This window comes from Gymnoscopelus microlampas (assembly GCF_963454915.1).
Source record: "Gymnoscopelus microlampas genome assembly, chromosome: 2".
Taxonomy (NCBI): domain Eukaryota; kingdom Metazoa; phylum Chordata; class Actinopteri; order Myctophiformes; family Myctophidae; genus Gymnoscopelus; species Gymnoscopelus microlampas.
Genome location: NC_139939.1, coordinates 60,159,519 through 60,176,677, shown reverse-complemented (window position 1 = coordinate 60,176,677; position 17,159 = coordinate 60,159,519). Strand labels below are relative to the sequence as shown.

Genomic DNA, 17,159 nt, shown 5'->3' with positions numbered 1-17,159 from the left:
ACATGCACACGTTAATTTTGTTGACGAAAACTTTTGGTCGACTACCATTTTTCACTGACGAAACTAAATATAAAACTAAGCTATGATGACTAAAACTATGACTAAATATTTTGACAATAAATAAAAACTAGAGTAAAATGTTAAGGAGTGACTAGAGGAGAAGAGATCCAGTAGAACTAAGACAAATCAACAAATAAAAACTAAATGGAATTTCATTCAAAAGAGTCTGACTAAAACTAAAGCTAATTTGCTGTCAAAATAATAGTAAAAAAGGTTTAGGCATAAGGGAGTAAGGCATAAGGTTTAGGCATAAGGGAGTAAGGCATAAGGTTTAGGCATAAGGAGTAAAAGGCCCTAAACTAAAGTTACACTCTGTAACGTTCACGTTGGAAGCAGCTTTAAGTTGGTGAATAGATAATGCAGGTCGTTCAGAGCGTTCACCTGCTGTCCTTAGATGCCACGTGATCTAATTAGGACTAATTTAATTACCGCCTAATTAGATTATCAGCAGCAGCACAGGGTTTCAGGACTGAATGAGTTCCTGTGAAAACAATACTTTCCACACATCTTATTGAACTCATTATTTAATCTCGTTGAACCATTCTTTAGCCCCATGGTCACTGAACTAAATATTGGACCCAATCCTTACAAGCACTAGGGATGCACATTTTAAGTCATTGATTAATTGATAAGCTGCAAAAATAGCAGATCTACAAGCCCACACAAGCCCACACAACGCCTCGCGCTGCGAGGCGTTGTGGGCTTGTGTGGGCTTGTGTGGGCTTGCGTTGATTCTTAATCGTTTATAGATTAATTGTTAACATCCCTACAAGCCACACATCATCTGCGGCCCAAATACACATACATTCAGGGGTCCTTTTTGGAACGTGAAAATGTTTGAGAACCTGCACCGTTCCAAACGTCCACCATCTTGTGGTTTTGGTCGACCACCTACCAGACAGAACTCCTCAAAGGATATCTTTCCGTCTCCGTCTCGGTCGGCGTTGATGATGGTCTTGTCAACGATCTGCTGCAGCTGCGTGTCCTTCAGGTTGCTGCCCACCATCATCTTCAGGACCTGGAACAGCTCTCCGTTGGAGATGTAGCCGTCCTTGTCCATGTCGTAGATCCTGAAGGCGACTGAGGACATCACACATTAACACGTTTCAGTGATTGATCCATACTAGTGTTGTCACCATACTGAATTTCTAACTTTTTGATATCTTGCAAAATATCGATATTCACGGGGAGTCGGGTCGCTAATCTGCCATGAGCGTGAGGCTGCGCTGGCCTGCAGGCTCTGCAGTCTGCAGCCAGCGAAATGAATACATTTTACATGCACTGCTAGGTTGGATTGGACATGCTACTTGTCTCTTAGTTGGATTAAACCCAAACAAGTGGCTCAATATTAGCCACATATTCTTGCTAGTCAAAACCTCTCACGTTACTCCAGTAAACCACTCCCTCCGCTGTATAGCTCCGACAGTGGAGGGGAGAGGTTCCGTAGGGGCTATGTCGTGCGCAGTAAATAGCAGATCTACAAGCTCACAACGCGTCACGAATAGGACGCGTTGTGAGCTTGTAGATCTGCTATTTACGGCATGCAACACCAAGTACGTTGTGCTCCGTTCCCCCTCTCATTTATTTATGACTTAAAGTAGCACGGATTTACCACTGTGAAGTTATGGAAGGTGGAACTTAAGGTTTCCAAAAGATGAAATCCCAGGAATAATGGAAGACACTGGAGTTTTAAATCGAAAGTGGATTGCGCCACGTAGGATCGAATTATTTGTTGACATGGAAGGACCAGCAGTAATAGCCCCTTTCGGGACCCTGTTTACTTTTTTTTGTATTTGGGAAGGCGGTATCCAGGGTCACTTGACGCTCTAATCACTCTCTCTCGTACTCGCGGCTACCACTGTCTGGTCTCGGGCAAATAGCTCGTCGCTTAGAAGTTACAGAGATTTCTCAAATGACCCAGAAATGCAGTAGTAACACGCAGAAAGCTGCATTGATCCGCGCGGATCGGCGTTGCCGTTTAACATGTTTAATAAATTAGTAAAACTTAAACTCCTCTCTCACACTCTTCTTCACTGCCCATGTCCCGCCTCCCCGCGTTGTGACTGTCATGTAAGCATGTAGGAGCTCGGCTAATCAGAGGCAGTAACGTAGGACGCGCAGCTTGTCAGTCACAACCCCCCCAGTTCACCCTGGAATGTCACCAGTAAAGCTTACCCGCTTGCCTCACATGTTAACTAGGTGTCCGGAGTATTTGTGCAATATATTAGTCCATATTTTTCAATTAAGAGGTGTTTAAATCCCGTCTGTGACCGATTCTATCGGAAGTTCCCAATGGGCGGTACCGACGGGGCGCGTCCGGTGAAAGCCGGAATTACACTCACTGTAAACAGGAGTTAAACGAGGGGGGAAAATGGCGTTCGTCCACAGACGGGATTAAAACACTTCTTTATTGAAAAATATGGATTAATACATTGCACAAATACTCCGAACACCTAGTTAACATTTGGGGCAAGCGGGTAAGCACCTTATATTTTGCATTTGTACATGTTTGGAGAAAAAAATATCAAATTTTTAAAACGGCCAATTACTCGATTTAAAAAAAAAAGTTTGAATCTTGTGCCATCTATCATTTAGCTGGGGACCCCCTGGAACTCCCTCAAGGACCACTGACCCCACTTTGAAAACCACTGTCCTACACACTCTGTGTGTGTGTGTGTGTGTGTGTGTGTGTGTTACTGTGATACTCACAACGTAGCTTCTGCTCCTTGTCACCTTTCACACTGAACTGGGACACGCCCTCGATGAACTCTGGTAGGGAGAGGTCAAAGGTCATCATTTAACACAAGCTAAAGGCCACTATGAGGTCAAAGGTCATCATTGCTATGTTGTTGCTATGTACAGCAGGGGTCTTCAACAGGGGGTCCGGGGCCCCTAAGGGGTCCTCAGAGTTACTACAGGGGGTCGGCCAAATCATTGTGTTATATGTGATATTTCTTTTTTTTTAACCTTCAACCACTTCAACCCTAGCATCCCATTTCTGAGGAGAACTTTAGCCAAAAATAGCCGATCTACAAGCTCACAACGCCTCGCAGCGCGAGGCGTTGTGAGCTTGTAGATCGGCTATTTTTGGCAAAGAGGTATAGGTGTAGAGGGAAAAAAGGCAAGACCAAGTAGTTTATGCAATATAGAGGGGGTCCCTGCTTCATCTCTCTATCAGCTAGGGGGTCCTTGGCCTGAAAACGTTGAAGACCCCTGATGTTCAGTACATAGAGCAACATACATTTGTTGTAATTTTTGAATAGAGGATATGCGCATGCTTAAAGTGAATGGCACATCGAGTGGCAAATCGAGTAGCAAAGAAACATGCAAAATGAGTTTAACATTGTTTAATGTTATTTAATGCAATCAGATATGACTTTTCTGTTTGGATGCATGTGCTGTCAAGGCCAGAAAGTATTTTTTTGACACTCAGTAGGCATTCCTGCATAACTTCCGGGTTTGATGATGATGTCACACGCATATCCTCTATAAATATTTGACGTTTTTACAGAAAACTTCTGTCAGGATTTAGAAGAGGTTTTTTAGAATGGTCCTCAGGTCTGAATGGGTTAAAAAGGTTTTCCACCACCCTGCTGAACGACCAGCGAGGCGTTGTACCTTTGAAGTCCACCTCTCCGTTGCCGTCCGTGTCGAAGATGTCGATGACTCTCTGGACCAGCGGGTTCTGCTGGAGCTCAGGTAGAGACATGAACTCCTCCACACTCAGAGAACCAGAGTTATCCAGGTCCAGCTTCTTGAACCTCTTCCCCAGACGCTTGATCTCATCAGCGTCAACTAGAGAGACAGAGAGAGACAGACAGATAGAATGAGAGAGAGACAGACAGATAGAATGAGAGAGAGAGACAGACAGATAGAATGAGAGAGAGACAGACAGATAGAATGAGAGAGAGAGAGACAGACAGATAGAATGAGAGAGAGAGAGACAGACAGACAGATAGAATGAGAGACAGAGAGACAGACAGATAGAATGAGAGAGAGAGAGACAGACAGATAGAATGAGAGAGGGAGAGACAGACAGATAGAATGAGAGAGGGAGAGACAGACAGACAGATAGAATGAGAGGGAGAGACAGACAGACAGATAGAATGAGAGAGGGAGAGACAGACAGATAGATAGAATGAGAGAGGGAGAGACAGACAGATAGAATGAGAGAGGGAGAGACAGACAGATAGAATGAGAGAGACAGACATATAGAATGAGAGAGAGAGACAGACAGATAGAATGAGAGAGGGAGAGACAGACAGATAGAATGAGAGAGGGAGAGACAGACAGATAGAATGAGAGAGAGAGAGAGAGACAGACAGATAGAATGAGAGAGGGAGAGACAGACAGATAGAATGAGAGAGACAGACAGATAGAATGAGAGAGAGAGACAGACAGATAGAATGAGAGACAGAGAGACAGACAGATAGAATGAGAGAGGGAGAGACAGACAGATAGAATGAGAGAGAGAGAGACAGACAGATAGAATGAGAGAGGGAGAGACAGACAGATAGAATGAGAGAGACAGACAGATAGAATGAGAGAGAGAGACAGACAGATAGAATGAGAGACAGAGAGACAGACAGATAGAATGAGAGAGGGAGAGACAGACAGATAGAATGAGAGAGGGAGAGACAGACAGATAGAATGAGAGAGGGAGAGACAGACAGATAGAATGAGAGAGAGAGAGACAGACAGATAGAATGAGAGAGGAGAGACAGACAGATAGACACCAGACATCAGACCTTGACAATGGCGGCTCGCGTGAGAGATGTTATTTGTTCCAGGCGTTAGCCAGGACCATCCACCATCGTGCACGCGTATATCGTTTACGTGCGTGTGCTGGTGGTGGAGTTAGTCTACAGCTGTGAACAGCGCAGCGTTACAAACGGTGAGATCTCTGGCACTCAACGTCATCTGCTTTAATAAAACTCTGTGGCACCGAATGTGTTAAAGAGTTCATAATGGGATGCGGTTCCTCCTGGTTCCACAGATCCCAACACTAGCCCCAGCCGGACGTCATTACAAGGCTACAATCTGAGATTAGGATTAGCTGATTATTTTCACGTACATGTATGGAACGTTCATTAACCCATTAAGACCTGAGGCCATTCTTAAAAATGTTTTCTAAATCCTAACAGTTTTTTGAAAAAAAAAAAAAAAAAATGTTTTCAAGATTTTTCAAAAATAGCAGATCTATAAGCTTGTAGATCTGCTATTTTTGAATGGCCAAAGAAATATAAAGTGACACAGATGCGTTCCAGGTATTAATGGGTTAATTTGTCCCGTCTAAAGAAAGAAAGAAAGAAAGAAAGAAAGACAGATGTTGTCCATACTTACAGTGTGTGCACATCTCCAGTGGAAAACTAGCTTCATTTCCCTGTAAAAACACAAAGCACAACATGAGTCTATAATCCCTCTAAGGCAGGTGTTCAGGACCCCTAGGGGGTCCTCAGGAGTTACTACGGGGTAGGGCTGTTAAACGAATATTCGATATTCGAATATTATTAGAATATTGGGAAAATATGTATATTCGAATATGAAAATTAATATTCGAATAAAAAATAAATGATTATTTGACAGGGACAATACAAAAAAGCAATGTATGAAGTTGTAAAACAAACAAAAGATGTTTTATTGGATCCGAGCACTCGATACATTGTTTTTTGTACTGTTTCAAAATATATATATATAAAAAATAATTTTGAAAAAAAAATAAATATATTTTTTATAATATTAATAATAATAATAATATTCGAATATATTCGAATATCTGCAAATTTCTAAGACCAATATTCGAATATAATTTCTGTGGAAAGTTGACAGCCCTACTACGGGGGGGGCAAATGTTTTTGTGATACGAGAATCCTTTTTTTTTTTTTTTACATAAACCAGTTCAACCCTAGAATTCCTATTCTGAGGGGAACGTTAGCCAAAAATATCAGATCTACAAGCAAGCTGGATGGATGGATGGATGCTACGGTCACACATTCTGTCAAGGAACACTTCAGATTTTTTTTTCAACCATATCCTATATTAAGAGCCGGTGGTAACTGTGACTGTTTTCATTTAACACTCTTTAAGAGCCGGTGGTAACTGTGACTGTTTTCATTTAACACGCTTTAAGAGCCGGTGGTAACTGTGACTGTTTTAATTTAACACGCTTTAAGAGCCGGTGGTAACTCAGACTGTTTTAATTTAACACTCTTTAAGAGCTGGTGGTAACTGTGACTGTTTTAATTTAACACTTCTTAAGAGCCGGTGGTAACTGTGGCTGCTGTTACATGGACACTTGTATTCGGAATGAATACACTTCTATTCGGAATGAATGAATGGATGAATTCATTCCGAATAGATTTGCTCATGTAAACACCCCAATTGGAATAGAATATTCCATTCCAGTCTGACCCGAATGCATTTTCATTCGGAATAGGAGGGGTGGTATAGACCGTTTGAATCGGGTTAAATCAATCGGAATTGACCATGTAAACACTTTATTCCAAACACTCCTGTCTGTTTGGAATACATGCATTCCTTTGCGCATGTCCGTGCTTAGTAGGGCTGTCAGAATTGTCCAAAAATGACCTATCAAATCTCTAATTCGGCCACGGTTGGTGCTGAGAAGCGCTCGCTCCTGCGGGATAAAATTAATGATTCTAATAGCGTCATTTAATAAGCCTGTAATGGTTAAGCCCAGACTTGTCCAGGAGAACGGACGCTCCGAGGATTGCTGGCCTAGGCTACACTTATATATGGATCTTTTTCTAAACAGGTATTTTAGTCCTCAGTTTTTAAAAAGAATCCCTGGCCACATGACAAAGATTTTTTTTTTAAATCCCTATCCACACGTAAACGCAGAAACGCATTGATCATAGACTGTAGTGTTGCGCTCTCTCTCTCTCTCTCTCTCTCTCTCTCTCTCTCCCTCCCCCCCCCCCCCCCATTTATTTTATTATAATGACCATGTGCGAATGCGCGATGACATAATCGTACGGTACCTACATGAGAAATGTGACAAATACTATAGGCTAGCCTACGTTTTACCGTGTCTGGTACCAATACAAAAAAAGAAACTGGTCTGAACTTGTAGATCTGCTACTTTTGCATTAAAACGGCGATGACAAAGGAACACAGGCTTGCACCGCATACAACGCTGCCTGGTGCGTTGCTTCCGGGCCTGCCTACGACCGATAGACCTCCGCCGTGGAGGCACAAGGGGGCTATTGCCTCCTCCCATGCCCACCAGGGGAAGCTCTGCTCCGGGTAGTGGCCCCTGGTCCATGCCCGGGCGTAGGCGGGAACCACTTTGCGCATGTCAAAAGTTATATTCTGAATGAATGCTTTGGTCATGTAAACGAGGAATAATTTTATTCAGGTCCCATGTAAACAGGTGGATCAGATTCCTCTATTCAGAATGAGTTCATTCGGAATTAATTAATTCTGAATGAATACATGATGGTCCATGTAACTGTGGCCTGTGACTGTTTTAATTTAACACGCTTTAAGAGCCGGTGGTAACTGTGACTGTTTTCATTTAACACGCTTTAAGAGCCGGTGGTAACTGTGACTGTTTTAATTTAACACGCTTTAAGAGCCGGTGGTAACTGTGACTGTTTTAATTTAACACGCTTTAAGAGCTGGTGGTAACTGTGACTGTTTTAATTTAACACTTTTCAAGAGATGGTGGTAACTGTGACTGTTTTAATTAGGGCTGGGACTCGATTAAAAAAAATAATCTAATTAATTAGAGGCTTTGTAATTAATTAATCTAAATTAATCGCATTTTAATCGCACATCAATATTTGACCTGAGGTCAATGAAAAAAATTGTTTTCAAATGGATTTTGGTAAACGTCTTTAAGTACATGTACTCAAGAACTGTACTTAAGTACAATTTTGAGGTATTTGCACTTGACTCTCGAATACGCCTATTTCCAATTTTTTAATACTTTTACTTCTACTCCAGTAACTCCACTATATCTCAGAGGCAAATATCTACAAGCACAAATCTACAAGCACAAGGCATTGTGAGCTTGTAGATCTGCTATTTTCCACCATTGGAGGCTGGTAGAGTGTGTTGTTGTTAGTTGTTTTATAGTCGTTTAATTAATTATTTTAAAAAATCGCGCGCATGTGACCCGCACCGCATCATGCAAGCCCCCCCCCCCCCCCCCCCAAACGGGACAAACGCGCGCGTGGGGGGCGGCATCCATTACAGATTCTGATTTGCCCAGCCAACATTATCAAGCAGACTATGCGGCACATCTTCATTCAGTGGCTGCTCTGTTGTTGTGAGAACGACGTCGTTCTCACTTCTCAGACAGCTTCTCAGGCGGACCGATAATACCAGCGCACCAACCTGGTGCGCTGGATAATAGGTCCGTGTGAAACTCGTCCAGTGAGAAACGTTCCGCGGTGAAAAAAAAAGGCGCGATTAAAATGCGTTAATTTTTTTAACGCGATAATTTTTTGGTAATTAATTGATCGAAATTAACGCGATAAAGTCCCGGCCCTAGTTTTAATTTAACACTCTTTAAGAGCCGGTGGTAACTGTAACTGTTTTAATTTAACACTCTTTAAGAGCCGGTGGTAACTGTAACTGTTTTAATTTAACACTCTTTAAGAGCTGGTGGTAACTGTGACTGTTTTAATTTAACACTCTTTAAGAGCTGGTGGTAACTGTGACTGTTTTAATTTAACACTTCTTAAGAGCCGGTGGTAACTGTGACTGTTTTAATTTAACACGCTTTAAGAGCCGGTAGTAGCTGTGACTGTTCTAATTTAACACTCTTTAAGAGCCGGTGGTAACTGTGACTGTTTTAATTTAACACTCTTTAAGAGCCGGTGGTAACTGTAACTGTTTTAATTTAACACGCTTTAAGAGCCGGTGGTAACTGTGACTGTTTTAATTTAACAAGCTTTTAGAGCTGGTGGTAACTGTGACTGTTTTAATTTAACACGCTTTAATAGCCGGTGGTAACTGTGACTGTTTTAATTTAACACGCTTTAAGAGCCGGTGGTAACTGTGACTGTTTTAATTTAACACTTTTTAAGAGATGGTGGTAACTGTGACTGTTTTAATTTAACACTTTTTAAGAGATGGTGGTAACTGTGACTGTTTTAATTTAACAGTCTTTAAGAGATGGTGGTAACTGTGACTGTTTTAATTTAACACGCTTTAAGAGCCGGTGGTAACTGTGACTGTTTTAATTTAACACGCTTTAAGAGCCGGTGGTAACTGTGACTGTTTTCATTTAACACGCTTTAAGAGCCGGTGGTAACTGTGACTGTTTTCATTTAACACTCTTTAAGAGCCGGTGGTAACTGTGACTGTTTTAATTTAACACGCTTTAAGAGCCGGTGGTAACTGTTACTGTTTTCATTTAACACGCTTTAAGAGCCGGTGGTAACTGTGACTGTTTTAATTTAACACGCTTTAAGAGCCGGTGGTAACTGTGACTGTTTTCATTTAACACGCTTTAAGAGCCGGTGGTAACTGTGACTGTTTTAATTTAACACGCTTTAAGAGCCGGTGGTAACTGTGACTGTTTTAATTTAACAAGCTTTTAGAGCTGGTGGTAACTGTGACTGTTTTAATTTAACACGCTTTAATAGCCGGTGGTAACTGTGACTGTTTTAATTTAACACGCTTTAAGAGCCGGTGGTAACTGTGACTGTTTTAATTTAACACTTTTTAAGAGATGGTGGTAACTGTGACTGTTTTAATTTAACACTTTTTAAGAGATGGTGGTAACTGTGACTGTTTTAATTTAACAGTCTTTAAGAGATGGTGGTAACTGTGACTGTTTTAATTTAACACGCTTTAAGAGCCGGTGGTAACTGTGACTGTTTTAATTTAACACGCTTTAAGAGCCGGTGGTAACTGTGACTGTTTTCATTTAACACGCTTTAAGAGCCGGTGGTAACTGTGACTGTTTTAATTTAACACTCTTTAAGAGCCGGTGGTAACTGTGACTGTTTTAATTTAACACTTTTCAAGAGATGGTGGTAACTGTGACTGTTTTAATTTAACACGCTTTAAGAGCCGGTGGTAACTGTGACTGTTTTCATTTAACACGCTTTAAGAGCCGGTGGTAACTGTGACTGTTTTCATTTAACACGCTTTAAGAGCCGGTGGTAACTGTGACTGTTTTCATTTAACACACTTTAAGAGCCGGTGGTAACTGTGACTGTTTTAATTTAACACACTTTAAGAGCCGGTGGTAACTGTGACTGCTTTAATTTAACACTCTTTAAGAGTCGGTGGTAACTGTGACTGTTTTAATTTAACACTTCTTAAGAGCCGGTGGTAACTGTGACTGTTTTAATTTAACACGCTTTAAGAGCCGGTGGTAACTGTGACTGTTTTAATTTAACACTCTTTAAGAGCCGGTGGTACCCGTGACTGTTTTAATTTAACACTCTTTAAGAGCCGGTGGTAACCGTGACTGTTTTCATTTAACACGCTTTAAGAGCCGGTGGTAACTGTGACTGTTTTCATTTAACACTCTTTAAGAGCCGGTGGTAACCGTGACTGTTTTAATTTAACACTCTTTAAGAGCCGGTGGTAACCGTGACTGTTTTCATTTAACACGCTTTAAGAGCCGGTGGTAACTGTGACTGTTTTCATTTAACACGCTTTAAGAGCCGGTGGTAACTGTGACTGTTTTAATTTAACACGCTTTAAGAAACGGTGGTAACTGTGAATGTTTTAATTTAACACGCTTTAAGAGCCGGTGGTAACTGTGACTGTTTTAATTTAACACGCTTAAAGAGATGGTGGTAACTGTGACTGTTTTAATTTAACACTCTTTAAGAGCTGGTGGTAACTGTAACTGTTTTAATTTAACACTCTTTAAGAGCCGGTGGTAACTGTAACTGTTTTAATTTAACACTCTTTAAGAGCCGGTGGTAACTGTGACTGTTTTAATTTAACACTCTTTAAGAGCTGGTGGTAACTGTGACTGTTTTAATTTAACACGCTTTAAGAGCCGGTGGTAACTGTGACTGTTTTAATTTAACACTCTTTAAGAGCCGGTGGTAACTGTGACTGTTTTAATTTAACACGCTTTAAGAGCCGGTGGTAACTCAGACTGTTTTAATTTAACACTCTTTAAGAGCTGGTGGTAACTGTGACTGTTTTAATTTAACACTTCTTAAGAGCCGGTGGTAACTGTGACTGTTTTAATTTAACACGCTTTAAGAGCCGGTGGTAGCTGTGACTGTTTTAATTTAACACTCTTTAAGAGCCGGTGGTAACTGTGACTGTTTTAATTTAACACTCTTTAAGAGCCGGTGGTAACTGTAACTGTTTTAATTTAACACGCTTTAAGAGCCGGTGGTAACTGTGACTGTTTTAATTTAACAAGCTTTTAGAGCTGGTGGTAACTGTGACTGTTTTAATTTAACACGCTTTAAGAGCCGGTGGTAACTGTGACTGTTTTAATTTAACACGCTTTAAGAGCCGGTGGTAACTGTGACTGTTTTAATTTAACACGCTTTAAGAGCCGGTGGTAACTGTGACTGTTTTAATTTAACACGCTTTAAGAGCCGGTGGTAACTGTGACTGTTTTAATTTAACACGCTTTAAGAGCCGGTGGTAACTGTGACTGTTTTAATTTAACACTCTTTAAGAGCCGGTGGTAACTGTGACTGTTTTAATTTAACACTCTTTAAGAGCCGGTGGTAACTGTGACTGTTTTAATTTAACACTCTTTAAGAGCCGGTGGTAACTGTGACTGTTTTAATTTAACACGCTTTAAGAGCCGGTGGTAACTGTGACTGTTTTAATTTAACACGCTTTAAGAGCCGGTGGTAACTGTGACTGTTTTAATTTAACACGCTTTAAGAGCCGGTGGTAACTGTGAATGTTTTAATTTAACACGCTTTAAGAGCCGGTGGTAACTGTGACTGTTTTAATTTAACACGCTTAAAGAGATGGTGGTAACTGTGACTGTTTTAATTTAACACTTTTCAAGAGATGGTGGTAACTGTGACTGTTTTAATTTAACACTCTTTAAGAGCCGGTGGTAACTGTGACTGTTTTAATTTAACACTCTTTAAGAGCCGGTGGTAACTGTGACTGTTTTAATTTAACACTCTTTAAGAGCCGGTGGTAACTGTGACTGTTTTAATTTAACACGCTTTAAGAGCCGGTGGTAACTGTGACTGTTTTAATTTAACACGCTTTAAGAGCCGGTGGTAACTGTGACTGTTTTAATTTAACACGCTTTAAGAGCCGGTGGTAACTGTGACTGTTTTAATTTAACACGCTTTAAGAGCCGGTGGTAACTGTGACTGTTTTAATTTAACACGCTTTAAGAGTCGGTGGTAACTGTGACTGTTTTAATTCAACACTCTTTAAGAGCCGGTGGTAACTGTGACTGTTTTAATTTAACACTCTTTAAGACCTGAGACCCATTCTGTAAATGTCTTCTAAAACAGTTTCCAGAAAATACTCATGTTTCTATATCAGTGATGCTCAAAACCTTTTCATGTCAAGGACCCCCCAGAATGATATGTATTTGGCCGCGGACCCCCCCATCTCAAAATATGTTCTATCTAGCCGCGCTACGAGCTTGTAGATCTGCTATTTTTGAATAGCGAAAGAAATCTAAAAATGACACAGATGCCGTTCCCGGTCTTAATGGGTTAAAATGGCCTAGTAGTGGGTGAACCAACGTCTTTAACGTTTTTCATCCCTGTGCCTTCCTCTACCACACCATGCACACACAGATTTAACCCTTTAAGACCTGAGGCCCTTTCTACAAATAAATCCCAACAGTTTTCTGGGAAAAAAACGTATGTTTCTATATCAGTGGTGCTCAAACGTTTTCATGTCAAGGACCCCCAAAATGATATGTATTTGGCCACCGACCCCCATCTCAAAATATTTTGTTCCAGGGACCCCCCAGAAGCAAAGATTTGAGTTAAAAATGTTGGCTTTAAAATAATATATATATTCAAAGATTTTCACACATTTTCACAATTTTTCAAAAATAGCAGATCTACAAGTTCATAGCGCGGCACTCGGTGCCGCGCTATGAACTTGTAGATCTGCTATTTTTGAAAAGCCAAAGTGTAAAATAATGCTTTTTAGCTAAAAAAAAAAAAAAAGTGACACAGATGCGTTCCAGGTCTAAATGGGTCAACATGCTACTTGACATGCTTGCAACTTTAAAGGACAACTTCGTTTTTTTACAACCAAGGTTTATGTTTTAGATTGTAATTAAAGTAAATAGAAGATGAGTGTTAAAACATTTTTAATTTACTGCTTTCTATAGTTTTAGCAATTTTCGCCATCTTTTTTTACAGTGGGCGGGGGCATTCTGTCCGGTGGCTAAATATGTCTTTTTTTACACAATAACCCGGCGTTTTCTTTATTATTATGTACAGTAGCTCTTCTAGGCCCCAATAACTCACATCTGGCCATCAAAGACCACAGCACCTTTTTTATTGTGTAAAAAAAGGCATATTTAGCCACCGGACAGAATGCCCCCGCCTACTGTAAAAAAATATCGCGAAAATTGCTAAAAACTATAGAAAGCAGTATTTTAAAAAAAAATAACACTCATCTTTTATTTATTCACTGGCAAGTAGGGATGGAGCTCGTTAATTTTTATTGATAATGAGCACCTTATCAAGCCTGCTTATCGAACCGAGCTTTTATCGAGCCCACTATCGATCTTTTTCTATTATTAAGAAAAAAGACGTGAGGCGAAAAATTCTGAACAGAACCGGTATCTTTTTTTATTGGCCAGTTGTGACAGTGAGTTTGTGGCTGACCACTATCTAAAATTAAATGAAGATGACAAAAGTAAAAAATATTTTTGCCTATCATTAAAACAACCATTCATATAATGTGCAATAAGTGTTAAATGGCTTTATATTATGAATAGTACTGTAATAATTACTATAAAATCTCCATGTCTCTTCAACTTTTTATAAACAAAAAATGCATAGTTATTTTTTCTATTCTTTTTTCTTTGTTTTAACCAAAATATATCACTTGCACTACATTTTACTAGGGCCTTCAAATACAGTACTTTTCTAACAGACAGAAGGCAAGTGACCTTTTTACTTTTGGAAAATAATATTGAAGAAACGGTTAATGTGTGTACTGTCACTTTAAAAGCGCAATGTATACTTCATCGTACGACGGTATCACGCACCAAACATGGCCGATCTCCAAGCTCACACCGCGTCTGTTTGCACCACGTTGTGAGCTTGTAGATCTGCCATTTTCGGCAACGATAGACTGAGGGACGGACACGCTCCGGGCAGCGCTGTTTGGCACAACTTGCAGCTATCAATACACTTTTAGACCAACATGTTTGTGCCAGCGTGGGTGATTAGATTTATTTCTTGATCGCCTCTTGTTTTGATAGTTTAGACATGACGTCATGGGCCGCTACACTCGATAACAGGCTCGACAAGCCTAAAGCTTATCGAAAACCGGGTCTCGATAAATTCATGCCCGGGTATATAATGGACCCGGTTTTCGAGCTCCATCCCTACTGGCAAGGTCAGCTATAGACCATGTGTTAACTCTGGCAGTTAAAGAGTTAATGATCCAGATACAAATATAAACCTTGGTTGTAAAAAAGACAAAGTTGTCCTTTAACATTTACTGTACACTTTGTATTTGGATGAGTATTGCGCAATACTTATTAGCGCAGAGGAAATAAGATCTCTCTAGCGCAGGGGTCTTCAACAGGGGTTACAGGACCCCTAGGGGGTCCTCAGAGTTACTACAGGGTCCGCCAAATTTTTTGTGTGATAGGATTTACTTTTTTTTACATTAACCACTTGAACCCTAGAATCATTTTTCTGAGGGGAACATTAGCCAAAAATAGCAGATCTACAAGCTCTCAACGCCTTTGGCAAAGAGGTATAGGTGTAGAGGGGAAAAAAGCAGACTAACTAAATAGAGTAGGGGGTCCCTGCTTGATCTCTCTCTCAGCTAGGGGGTCCTTGGTCTGAAAACGTTGAAGACCCCTGCTCTAGCGTAGCTGTGTGTTTACCGTTCTGACAGGTTTATACACATGTATGCATTATGTCAGGTGTTCTCAAACTTTTTCATGTCAAGGACCCCCAAATTGACACTTATTAGCCCGCGGACCCCCATTTGAAAAGATATGCCAGGGACCCCCATAAGAGAAGGTTTTTTATGGCTCTAGCAGTGATTCTCAACCATTTTGATTTCAAGGACCCCCAGTTTGACATGCATTAGGCTACGGACCCCCATTAAATGGCATTTATTTCTCTAGGACCCCAATTTATATTGTAAAATCAATGTTAATTTAACTCTGAGAGTGTACAAATGGAACCAAATGGACCCGTTAGGGTCCATTTGGTTCCATTTGTACACTCTCAGAGTTACAGACCCACAAGGGTCCATTTGGTGCCTAATCTATCATTTAGCTGGGGACCCCCTGGAACCCCCTCAAGTACCCCTGGGGGTCCCCGGACCCCACTTTGAGAACCAATGCATTATGTCAATAAAGACACCAAATCAATGGATGCAAATCCCCACCAGTAGATACAATCAATCACATCAGTAGAGAGTCAGAGACACCATTAATTTGCATAATTAATCTACAGCCATCAGGGATACAAACTGATTTACATATTTATCATGAGAAATAGATACATACAACTAATCTACATATGTACCATTATATATACAACTAATCTACATATTTACCATCATAGATACAACCAATCTACATATTTACCATCATAGATACAACTAATCTACATATTTACCATCATAGATACAACCAATCTACATATTTACCATCAGAAACACAACTAATCTACATATTTACCATCAGAAACACAACTAATCTACATATTTACCATCATAGATACAACTAATCTACATATTTACCATCAGAAACACAACTAATCTACATATTTACCATCATAGATACAACTAATCTACATATTTACCATCATAGATACAACTAATCTACATATTTACCATCAGAAACACAACTAATCTACATATTTACCATCATAGATACAACTAATCTACATATTTACCATCATAGATACAACTAATCTACATATTTACCATCAGAAACACAACTAATCTACATATTTACCATCATAGATACAACTAATCTACATATTTACCATCAGAAACACAACTAATCTACATATTTACCATCATAGATACAACTAATCTACATATTTACCATCATAGATACAACTAATCTACATATTTACCATCAGACACACAACTAATCTACATATATACCATCATAGATACAACTAATCTACATATTTACCATCAGAAACACAACAAATCTACATATTTACCATCAGAAACACAACTAATCTACATATCTATGTCAGTAAATCATAGCAGATCTTCACGCCATCATTGCTAACATGTAAAATGTTAAACATCCACATCAAGCCTCAGTAATGCGTCTTCTATGTTGTTCTTATTATAAAACAACAAACAAACGCATAATAAGTCTACAAACAGTATACTAATACATGTAGCTAGGGGGTTAGCCTCCATGCTACTATAACACTGTCAGTGGAACGTTAAGGTGGAAATGTCATGAATTAAAACACATTATTTATCATGTTTTTCTCACCATGGTGTCGGTTGTTTCTCTTCCAGACGGTTATTAATATATAAACGTGTCGGTTGTTTCTCTGACAGACGGTTATTAATGAAAGTTCATTTGAAACGTTTGATGATTTGTGTTTGTTTTTCAGGAGCCTGTTGTTACACTCACTACACTTCCTGTTCACCGAGGTTACACCGAGGTTGGTGACCTAATAGAATGTTGTTACACTCACTACACTTCCTGTTCACCGAGTTTACACCGAGGTTGGTGACCTAATAGAATGTTGTTACACTCACTAAACTTCCTGTTCAGCGAGGTTACACCGAGGTTGGTGACCTAATAGAATGTTGTTACAATCACTAGACTTCCTGTTCACCGAGGTTACACCGAGGTTGGTGACCTAATAGAATGTTGTTACACTCACTACACTTCCTGTTCACCGCAGTTACACCGAGGTTGGTGACCTAATAGAATGTTGTTACAATCACTAGACTTCCTGTTCACCGAG

At 40.0% G+C, this 17,159-nt stretch overlaps 2 protein-coding genes across 3 annotated transcripts in view; one reads left to right on the top strand and one right to left on the bottom strand.

Moving 5' to 3' along the window:
* Positions 1–537, top strand: part of LOC311033753 (uncharacterized protein) — a gene marked incomplete at its 3' end in the record, with an annotated part of 4,202 nt that extends 3,665 nt beyond the window's left edge. Inside the window, exon 6 of the mRNA XM_084041392.1 lies at positions 501–537. Within this exon, the coding sequence (XP_083897518.1) occupies positions 501–537 (37 nt within the window). The remainder of the gene's footprint in view (positions 1–500) is intronic.
* Positions 113–16,893, bottom strand: ppp3r1b (protein phosphatase 3 (formerly 2B), regulatory s1ubunit B, alpha isoform, b). Of its 2 annotated transcripts, XM_084074020.1 has the most exons (6): positions 16,876–16,893; positions 16,676–16,796; positions 5,404–5,443; positions 3,679–3,855; positions 2,770–2,829; positions 113–1,140 (listed from the first exon to the last, which is right to left on the bottom strand). In XM_084074020.1, exons 2-6 carry the CDS (start codon positions 16,676–16,678, stop codon positions 827–829), a joined length of 594 nt encoding a protein of 197 aa, XP_083930146.1. In that variant the 5' UTR covers positions 16,679–16,796; positions 16,876–16,893; the 3' UTR covers positions 113–826. The 2 variants fall into 2 exon arrangements, with proteins under 2 accessions (XP_083930146.1, XP_083930145.1); XM_084074019.1 differs by lacking the exon at positions 16,876–16,893 and having other exon boundaries at positions 115–1,140; positions 16,676–16,845.
* Between the last annotated feature and the right edge of the window lie 266 nt (positions 16,894–17,159).